An 11,386-nucleotide genomic window follows, 5' to 3' on the forward strand; every position below is an offset into this window, starting at 1 on the left:
TATATATAAAAACACATCACTTTTTTCTTGGATTAAAATATTAATTTACAAAAAGAAAGTTGCAGATTTTAATTTGGGTCACCTTATCATGCTTTGTTTGAAAAGCCCATTGCAAAGCTAGCAGAAGGCTGTCCATTTTCTTAATGATCCCTGTGAAAAACACTCAAACGATATTACTATATAGAATTTCCTTGTGTGTTTATCTGTTTAAGAGAATGTGACCTCAGTTATGGGGGGAAGGGATGGTTAGCTGTTTCAATATAAAGCCACAAAACCAAGTATATAGGCTGCTACACCATATATTTTTCAGAATGTGTAATCCCGATGAAAAATTAAGAAGCAGTTTTGCACTATGATTTTGACTTTTATTTATTAGCTATGACATAGTAAATATAAGATGTTAATTAAAAAAGGAATTTTAAACATGCCCAAAACATCTCTGAAATCCTCTCTCTAATTGCAGTAAACACTAGAGAGAGAAGGACATTGTCAATACCTGTTCAGCAGTACAGAAGGAGATGCTCTTTACACAAACCAGGAGTCCAGACTCTAGCTTTTAAAAACCTTTAAAAAATGTAAGTACCTCTGTAAAACACAGTCTATTTTAACATGATTCCATTACAAAGCAACACAGCACCAACTGATAAGCCTTGGAGAGGCAATCCAACAGGTACCAGAGCTGGTCACATGGCAAGAGGATTAACTATTAATCCTTGAAGTTGTCCATAAAAATGTGTTTTCTGGGGAGGAATTAAATATTTAACAGTTATAGGGTTGTCTTGATTTCTATTTGTTCCTGGGACAAAAAGCAAAGGAATAGCTCATTGTATTTTTCAGAACTACTCAAATGTAAGTGGGTCTTTAATTATTTGGAGAGTGTCCAAAATTCAGGGGAACAAGTTTCTATACCAGAGCTAAGTTGTGCTTTGTACAGGTATGGTTGGGAAGTACCTGCTATTTTAAGCTCGCTATTCTTGCTATCCTTTCTCCACACAATGCAGAGCTGCTGAAGTAGGGACTGGTCTCCAACATAAATTAAAGAAGCCTTAAGGTCATTCTAGAAGCCTTGTGAAGCAGATACAGTGCTCTTTTGGCCATATCCCCTTTTCTTTTGCCAAATCTTCTGTGCGAGAGACTGGGACTTGTCAGGGAATTTTCCAGTGGCATAGAAAGATTCCTCTGCTGCCTAGACCTACTCAGTATGAGTACTTTGTACTGGCAGACTGGTGGCAAGACAGCTGCACTACAGCCATGATCTGACCCAGAATGCAAACACTTATAGGACTTCTAAGACTGCAGATCTATTTTAAAATAACATTTTGGTGCATATTTAGGGGTTGCAGAATGAAAGAATAAAAAAAAACAAAACAACCCTTTGCTTTAGAAGACTCCTTTCTGAGGTCTGGCTTTCCCCTATTTCTTGATCAAGTTCCAAAATATGCCCTAGAGCAACATTTACATTTCTGCAGAAAATTTTAAGAATCTTAAAGGCTTCCACCATGCTATCATTACCTGTGAAGCTTGTCCTCCAGCATGTCCATGTATTTCACAGCATTTTCTTTCACATTTGCCTCTGCAAGATAAAAATGAAAGGTAGTCCATTCTGTAAACTGATTAATTTAGGTTTTCTAGGCTTCCTACTATTAACGAGGGAATTGAGATGGAAAGATACAGGACACAGATACATTTAATCAGTGGAAAATAACCCTTAATTTTTAACTTTTTATAGCCCGTCTTTCAAATGCAACTGTTGTACAAAGAGCAGTTTGAAAGACAAAGCTATTCATCTGCCGCTTAATAAAATTAGGATTTGAATGCATTTTTGTATCTGTTTTGAAGTCTAAACCATGTTTAGTGGTATATCTGTGATAAAGTCACTAAGTCCTACCTGTAGCTGAACTAAGTAGATAGTGGGGAGAGAAGCAGCAGGGACACTGAACCCATCTCTTCACACACATATACACACACCCCTAAGCTAGCTTTCCATTGTTCTCCAAAGAAATGAAGCACATGAGCCCAGCTAATGTGCCAGTCCATGCCAAAGACCTCTTTAAAGCTTCATGAAACAGACACTCCTAAATCAGGCCCAGGACATCAAAAAACTTTTAAAGGAATTTTGGTGATTGTTCTCAATCCACATGAAGTTCTTAAATGCCATTGTTTTACCTTGGGATCTGGTTCTGAGTTTTCATTGAATAGACAGCTGAATACCATTTGCTCCACAGGACAGAAGAAATATTTCTGAACTTTCTTTCAATAAATGCCACCCAAATAAGAGAAATATGAGGCTAAAATGCCCCTTTATAAAAATCCATATACCCCATTGGGATTCAGTACAAAGGGAATGTAAATCATGTTTGAGAAAACAGATGCAACCAAAGTATATATATTTTCAAAGTGTGTATATATCTCCGATAGCATAAATAGTTCTTCAGTTCTCACTCTTATGACCATTACTTTCTCCAGGTTGCGGGGTGGGAGGGATTTTTAACGTTTTACAAATATACACTGTTCTTCTAAAACTCCTACAGGAAACAATATCAACACTTCATAAAATTCTCCTCCCAGGCCCTAAAGGGTTGCATCCTCTTTTGCTCCTTCACTCTGTGCTTAGTGTACACACTGACAATTCCCTCCACCCATCAGTTCCTCCTACCTCTACTGCGCGTGCGTGCGCGCACACACACACACACATACACACACACTTTCTCCCTCTATAAGTATTGTTTTCGTCCCATCTGGGAGAGAAGTCAGTGATAGTATCATCATTTTAACCTAGACAGAGCAGAGATGGAAGAGTAGAAATTGTTAATGGAAACCAACAATGATTTTTACATCTGAACACAATCACCGATATGTGTAAAGCTGATGGGTGGGGAAACCAAATGCCAGGGTCTCTGGCCACCTTTTGCTTTTCCAATTTCCCCCCAAATCTGCCCAGATTTCCTGAAACCCTAGAGTAGATTTGATGGTGAGTGCAAAAATAATCACATTACAGCCAAACAAGGAAACACCAGTGAACCAAGTATAGAACCTATTGTAGGGAATAACTTAGTCAGCCAATCAGATACAATTGTTTCTAAAGATAACACTCTTAGAAAGCACAGTGTTGCTGTCCATGGCACCTTCCACTGCTATTCCCTATCAAGTGCTGATCAACAATACATGTTATGAGCCAGAGGGATTAAGGAAGGCTATACACAGATATTTGCATTCATTTACGTTTACAGTTCTGCTCTGTACAAGAACAGCTAATAAATGTTATACAAAAAGGTTATATAAGGATTGCAATGATGTTGGAAGCCAATCCATGGTTCTTCTACCTTAGATCAAAGATAGTTTGACAAAGAGACTGTTATGAGAGGGAACTACAAAGCTTGAAAAAAAGTCTGATTTTATTAACATCTTTTTTTCTGTCTCTCCCTCTCTTTTGGGATAGACCCAGAAATGCCTAACTGTGAAATCCAAGAGGACTTGCAGAACTGTAAACCTTTCTTTAATTACACACTATAGTTTTATATAAAGCTAAAATTTCAGATTATACTTCTCTCAATTGCAAATATTTTGATTTGGAATTTGATTTGTGCTTGGATAATGGACAGCTTTGTAAGGCTGCCAAACTTTCCATCCACATGCCATTGCCATAATATTCTTGAATATGAGAGGTTAAAACTCTGGGGCTTATTCTTTCTAATATAAATGTCAATAGATATATTAATTTCTGGAGAGGGATGAGAAAGGGTGGAGAATCTGTTTCACACTTACTTTGTTTCTAACCAATATAGGGACTTCTTATATTACATGAAAGATAAACCCTATTTCCAATTTCTCCTGCTGCGCTTGTCACATTTTAATTGGGTCTGATCTAATACAGTAATTCTCACTTTCACAGTTCAGTCCTGCCCCTACATGCAGTTTTACAATGCCCTTGAAGCATACAGTTTAATACATCAGTATTATTCAATGACAAAAAGTAAGGTACAAGGGAAAGTCACTAGCCAAAAGTAGGTCAGTTAAAAGCTAGCACTCATTTGGAAACGTCCTCACATGACTAAACCGTATACTTCACTATCAAGATTGTTAACTAAATTAAAAGAAAGGAAAACTTTCTGTGACTCCCTAACAGCAGAATAATGTTGCCTCTTTCTTTGTGTGTGTAATTTCAAGAATTGTAACCCAGAGACATTTTTAATTGCTTAAAAATTCTATGCGTGTTACTTTCCTAATAATGAATTACACAAATATTTCAGCCCATGGACCATTCATCTGAAGTGGGGACAAGCAGCAGATTTGTAGATTTTATTTTAATTTGCCACCTCTTAGTGCAAGATCACTCAAACCAAAACCCATAAAGAAAACTCTTAAATCTAGCTAAGAAAGTACTAGCCAATGGCAGAGAAAATAATTTATGGGATTTTGTACTACACAAACAAGTCAATGGGTTTATTTTTAAAATATTGCAAACAGGGTTTGGGGGTTGTTTTTTTTTTTTTTTTTTACCAGTGCTCAAGGGATCTAGATGCTTAGTTTTTATTGGCCTTTAAAAGGGACATACCCATAAAATAGCATAAATGCAAATGGAAGAGCAGGCCTTGGTGTATTTGTAGAGATCAAAAATAGGTTTTTCCCACGGAATCTTAATTTAATGAAAAACCACTCAGTGTTTCTTTTTTGTTGCTTTTTTGGCATATTTTCTTTTTCCTGCTGGGTACAATTTAGTCTTACAAATAAAATCAGATGGAGCTGATCCTGAGTTGTTGCATACTTGGGTTTCTAGGGTGTCCTCTTCAGTTTCAACAAAGGTTAATATTTCTTTTTCAATTGAATCAATAGTTCTTATCTCTGCAAAAGTATCCTTCTACCAATAACCTTCTCTTATTTTAGGGCCAAATCTACTGCAACTTGCTAACTGGTTGCAAGTAACCACAGCGAAGTCTGTTTATCAGTAAAATCTACAGCTTTCACTTTTATAGTAAAGTATCGCCATTTTTCCTGCCTAAAGTACTCTTCCTAATTTGGTTTTCCGATATCTATAAATCAGAACCTACAATGTATATACTATGCACTGTGGTTAATGTTTCCAAAAACTACCTGTGTTTTGGGCACTCAGCTTGAGAAACCATGACCCAGATCCAATACTTGGTGAGCAATCCCAGCTGTCATAAATGCATGCTCAAGCCTGAGGTGCATCTCTAAGGGTGCACAAAAAAGTTGGCACCCAAAATGAATACCCACTTTTAAAAAGTTGGCCAAACGGTAATCAACATCCTGTCCCTCAATGACACAAAACCTAAACCAGAGTAGTGAAACTTCTGCCTCCTGCTTTCTTACTACAGAATGCTTATTAGTAATGTAATAGAGGCACTGAGGCCTTAAACAGGTGTTTATATCTAGCAGAGAAATGTCTTGGTTTGGAAAACAGGTGGCAGGCAAGGAGCAAGTGCTCCACTCTCCTCCCTGACCCATCCAGGAGGTTATTAGTGCAGCCACTGAAGCTCCCTGTCACACCCCAGACCAGGGATCCCCAGTCTGGAGAACAGGCAGGGGGCTTCGACCCACTCCTCTCCTGGACCAGGCTGGGAGAAGAGCGTATAAGCATTCACCCTTGCAAGAGAAACTAAATGAATACGTCTATACGTGTAGTTTCTCCCAAGAGAGTAGCTACTCTTCTAGTAGTAGCAAAACACTTGTAAATGGCCTAATTTTGGCAAAATTAGGAACGATCCATTGTCCATAGCTAAGGGATGGAACAGCAGTTGGTGGTGCAGCTCAGGCAAGAGCATGAGGTGACTTGCACAGCACTTGCCTGCATTAGGTAGCTCAAGCCCAAACAATTAGTCTCTCTTTCCCTCCCATGAATGCTATATTCCTTCCCAAGAGCTTTATGAGCTATGTCAAGCAGAACTCCCACAGACTTCTATGGGATTTTTGCTTGATTAGTCTGAGGCCAGAATTCAACCCTCAGTAGCGCTAATGTTAAATTGGAGTAACTGCATTGATTTAAATAGACCTAAAGGGCCAAAACCGAGCAGAATCTGGGTTTGACAAGGAATAATAGAATTCAGCCTTCAGAACATTTTAAAAAAAGAAAGTACATGATTAGCAGAAAAGTATTTGGTTTTCTCTATAATAGCAGATGATGTGCTGAATAAAATGTGTGAAGCCATAGTCTGAAAACTGTGGCAAAGCTTCAGTGTATTTGAAGGTTAACTTGAAAAGCCAGTCAAACTTCAGAGACTACATTTCAGTTCCTCCAACCACATGTCAAGTTGATTTATCAAACCGCAGTAACAGTAGCAAGATTTTGGATTGCAGAGCAGCAGGAGACTGCATCCTGCAGATAGAGAAGGGAAAAAAATCCAAGAGAACATACTCTGAGGAAGCATGATTTACTCTAAGTCATGCATTTCTATGGGAAACAGTAGTAGAAAGGGAAATCCTTATGGAAAAAACAAGGATTAAGAAAAGAAACTGGCAGGCAACAGAGAAGAAAAAAAAAATCCTAGAAAGCTTGTCACTCTGAATCAATACAGTCACCAAACTTTTCTGGTCTGTGGGTTACTTTCCAAAAATAAGAAAAATACTGTAATAAATAGTTGATACCTTTTTCTTCCAGTTATTTAATTTTGCTCTAAAAAACAGCTCAATCTAAGAGGTATTATTATGATACACACAATTAACCTGTGGCCCTCACCGTCATAAGATTTCATGAGGTCATGAGTTTGACCACTTACTCCTTACATGATAGAGCATTTCTACAAGTAAAAAGACCATCCAGAATTATACAAGGAAGGAGTGAAAACAAACCCCCTCATATTTTCAGAAGGAAACTTTTCCTACAGACAGATTATTCAATGACTGACAACTTCAGGGTTTTGTCCTCCTTCGTTTGAGACATCTGGCAACTGGCTGCTGCTTGAAAAGTATGTTGCCATACCTTGGAACAGAGCTTTGATCTTAAATGGCAGCTCCTGTGATGTCTGGAAACCAGCAGTTAAGAGATCCATTTTGGTCGTCATGCCACATAATCCTTCACTCTCACCATCATTACCTTGTGCCCTAAGCTTTTAAAAAAAAAAAAAATACGTGGAAAGGTTGAAATAAGTTGCTACGAAATTAATAGCCACCCCCTTTGCATTTACTGGAGGCACTGGAAGTCTCATTCTTCCTTAAAACCACAGGAAACATCTTTCGGGGCGTAAAATGTCTACTCGTGTCCATCTCAGCTCTTCACTCAACAAGCAAGCCTTTCTAATTCTGGGCCTGTCCTGACTTGAAAACAGTGTTTATTGTATTCTGAGTTTGACACCCAGAATGTACCAGTAATGCAGGTTTCATTGGGTGCCTTCTGCAAAGTCTCAGACAGAACAGTATGAAGAGTCCTGAAAATGGCGGCTGCACAAATAAAGGAGTTTATCCTGATCCCAGTGCTGCTGACCTGGGAGGAATTGAGAACAGAAACCTTGGGCTTTTGAATTTGGAATACAGCTGGAGTACCTATTCTCCTTTACCCGTGGTGCTCAACTTTTTAGTCCCATGAGCCGCATGAGGGGAATGGGGCCAGTCTGCAGGATGGAGAGGATCCTGCATGCTAGGATCAGAACCTGGGACCCCATGCTTCCTCCGCCTGCCCCCCAGGGCTGGAATTGGGTCCCAGGGGCTCCATGCTACCTTCATCCAGTCCAGAGTGCCAGGAGGGGATTCCAGGGGCCCTTGCCTAGTGTGTTCATGCTCTGGAAGCCCTGCACTGCCTCTGCCCAGGCCTGTGTGCCAGGACTGGGTTCTGGGGCTCCTGCTCTGCCTCCACCCAGTCTTTCATTCCAGGATCAGGCCTGGTGCTACTCTGCATACTCAGTCTAATGTACAGATCCGCAGCCTGCAGGCATCCTGAAAAACCCATGGATCTGGCCCACAGGCCAGGGGTTGAGCAACCCTGGCCTACACAAACAAGACAAGGAAGCTGGACACCCCCTGCATATACAGAAAAGGGGAAAGGGACTTTTAGATACTCCCAAACTCTCTCAAGGTAGGGAGGGCAGGACTCCAATGGAAGCTATATGAAGGATTTGATACCTACTTTACAGTTTCATAGTTGGTAGAGTCAGAAGGGACCTGAGCAGATCAAGTCCAGCCCCCTGCCATGGGCAGGAAAGGATGCTCGGGTCAAACGACCCTAGCAAGGTGTCTATTTAGCCTCCTTTTGAAGACCGCCCCCCCCAGGGTAGGAGCGAGCACCACTTCCCTTGGAAGTTGGTTCCAGATCCTAGCCGCCCTGACTGTGAAGTAGTGCCTCCTGATGTCTACTTATGTGAATGGTGTTAGGTTCTTGTGGAGATGAGAGAGGTTAATAAGTGTTTTCTGTTTCTTTCTCTCCAGAGTACCTAACTAACTATAAATGTACTCAAGTCTTCAAGTTTTGGAGAAAAAGAGTTTTGAATTTCACTGGAACCTGGAACCTTTGCTAAGAAAAGTTCCAAAACCTTATACAATACAGAAAACCTTTTCATACATAGCTGATTACTACTGCTAAACCACCCAGTGCATACATATTATATATGATACATGTATTTAAATATGCTGTATGCTTCCATTTAGTGTACGTTTCTTTTCTTTCTTATAGACAAAATGAGTGCAACCATTCTAATATTATTGAATGCACCAACATAACTCCACTGACTTCAGTACATTTATACCTGATTCATGATACCAAGAACAGAATCAGGACCAATAGAATGATTAGCTCAAAAAGCAGAAATGGTTTTGAATCAAAATCAGTAACTGAAACATCTCTAAACTGCAAAGAAGTTTGGTACAAAATCAGTGTTGAAATTCACAGCTGTTCCTGCATAATGAGACTACCCAAAACTATGGACTGGAGCCAGACCAGGATTGGTTGTTAAGATAACACCGTCTTTGGAGATGCTCAGATTGCACTTCTCAATAACAAGAAAGTTAACTGGGTTTCAGAGGAACAAGTCACAGGGAAATACTGTGATTTTAGTAAAGCACTAACACAAATATCATCCCTACCTGCTACTTCTAGTGTATGTATTTTTCCCCTGAATGCAGAATGAAAAGTTTTGGGGGATAATGGGAAAGGTAGATAAACAGAAAATAAAACGTTCTGCATCAAAAGGGATAACTGAAACATCTCTTCCCAGAATATAAAAGGCAGATGACCCTTCACGTTCAGTGATGATTACATTGCTCAAATCAAAGAGAAATACCATAGCTCCATATGGATTTTAAGCTTCTTTTAGAGTTTTATAAATCTAGCAAACTAAACATATGGTAACTCCTCTTGCAGTATTTGTGGTAGGAAAAAGAGGATAAATTATTCTCTACATTATTTTAGTTAAACATACCTTTAAAACCAAAATAGGACAATTGTTTCAAGCTCAGCTTTTCTTACTCAGACACATTAAAATAAAAGTGCTCAGAACCATGGCAGTGCACTAGTTGTGCCTGCCATTTTAAAAACATCAGGCAGGTTGTGGAGCAGCTGCCTAACTGGAGGAGGGCTGGGCAGCAAGTGTATAAGCCCAGACCCTGGGAGCAGGGCCAGCAGTTACATCTGGGAAACCATAGGAGTAGCATCACAGAGCCTGAAGACTTCAGATCCTATATCACCTGGAGGTTAGGGTAAGAATTATGGGAATGGAAGAGATTTTTCTTGGTCCTGGGTAAGACCTCAAACTGCACCCTGCTGGAGTCAGGTAGTGTGGTGGGTCTGCCTGTGGTGGCGCAGTCTCCAGGAAATGCTACATGTGTGCCACTCCAGTGAAAGGCAAGGATAGGGTGCCTGTGATGCCCAGCTGGCCTGTAACAGGTGCCAGAAAGCCTCAGCCCCCACTGCCTTGTGGCTCACCATGTATACAGGGAAGGCTTGGGGCCAAGGTCCACCAAGAGGGACCCAAGGCCCAAGAAACAAAACGCTCAGAGCGCGACTGTGTGGCCCAGACCTGGGGTGGAGTGCAGTCCAGTAAGGGGCCAGGGGAGTGGTTCTGTGAGAAGAGGTAGTGCTTCCCCTGGTTATTTTAACAGAGTGAAAGGGGAAACTGAGGCAGAGAGAGCTGAAGTGACTTGCTCAATTGTACGAAATGTACCAATAAAAATCTCTCTATCTACAGCATGAGTTTCTTACTGTAGCAGGTCATGGCCTGCAAGTATGACCGTGGCACCCCCTGGTGCCTAAGCTACTACTGCCTCACCCTCCCATATGCCTCACCTGCTACCCCTTGATGTGTATTTTAGTCCTTTGGAAAGCTGCCTCAGGGTCCTGAATTGAGCCTCAGTTTACCTCTCTCTTTCAATGACTCGTGCCCAACTGGCCCCTATCTTGCCCACAGAGCATTAATCATGGCCTACAGCCATGGCCATGCCCACACCAATGTCTTGTTGGTGTCACTCTTCATCAATCTGAACAGCCTTCAGCCCTCTTGGCTTTAGTGCAATTGCTCGTTAACATGTGCCAAAGCATGGCATACAAAGCCATTCTGCTTGGTACATGTGCATTGTGGTGGTCAGTGGGGGAGTCGCAGAGAGTGATCCTGGTTGTGGCAGGAAGCCCTGGCCCCTTCCCCCTGCCCCTGCATCTGCTTCAAGACATGCATGCACATGCCATTGATAATGAGCCAGGCCAGGGCTTTGTGAACCCTAGTGTAGCTGCTTGCCATCTCCCTGCTGCAGGCAGCTTGGGCTCTGTGGTAGGTGGCAGGGGCTTGCCCAGAGCCTGGGCTGGCTGTGATAGGCAGCAAGGAGGCTGCAAACAGCTGCACCAGGGTCCATGGAGCCCCAGCCCACCTCATTGCTGGTGGTGGGTGCATACAAGCCTCAGGGTGGACAGTGGGGAAAGGGCAAGTGCTACACTGCCACAACAAGGATCAGGCTCCTTGTGGCTCCCCCACTGTCCATCTCTGGCACACTCGTATCTTTTAAGTCAAGGTTGATGGTGTTTTTGGCACTCTGCCCAAAAATATTGCTGACCTCTGTTCAAACTTTACCACAACTTAACGTTCCACAGGTTTAGTATGGTCTATGTGTAAAATGCAACTCCACCCTTAATTGTAGTGCCTTTTGGAAAATCTAATTTAAATTCCAAATCTGAATTAAAAGTAGCGGTATGTTTCTTTGTCCCATCTCTGTTAATAATGCAAAGCATCTCTCTCATGAAAAAAATTGACCTTTGTTACAAAAGCTTTTTAAGCTAATTGCAGTAGAGATATGGCATTAAAGCATAAAGAGTAGAGGTGTGCGAAGCGGGCCCTATTCAATTTGGATCTGGATTTGGCCTGAATCAAGGACAGGGATTCTGCTGGGGAGGAGGCTCTTCTCAGCAAGACTGGCTGACCTGCTCCACCGGGCTTTAAACTAAGCCCACTGGGGG

The 11,386-nt window shown here is 41.3% G+C and overlaps 1 protein-coding gene across 2 annotated transcripts in view; it reads right to left on the minus strand.

Annotated features, from left to right (window-relative positions):
• DISC1 (disrupted in schizophrenia 1) overlaps positions 1 to 11,386 on the minus strand; it is a 373,039-nt gene that overhangs the window by 80,456 nt on the left and 281,197 nt on the right. For both annotated transcript variants that reach the window (XM_019549864.1, XM_019549863.1), the window contains one exon: positions 1,513 to 1,573. In XM_019549864.1, coding sequence (XP_019405409.1) covers positions 1,513 to 1,573 — 61 coding nt within the window. The remainder of the gene's footprint in view (positions 1 to 1,512; positions 1,574 to 11,386) is intronic.

Source organism: Crocodylus porosus, unplaced genomic scaffold (assembly GCF_001723895.1).
Source record: "Crocodylus porosus isolate Cpor-Errol unplaced genomic scaffold, CroPor_comp1, whole genome shotgun sequence".
NCBI lineage: Eukaryota > Metazoa > Chordata > Crocodylia > Crocodylidae > Crocodylus > Crocodylus porosus.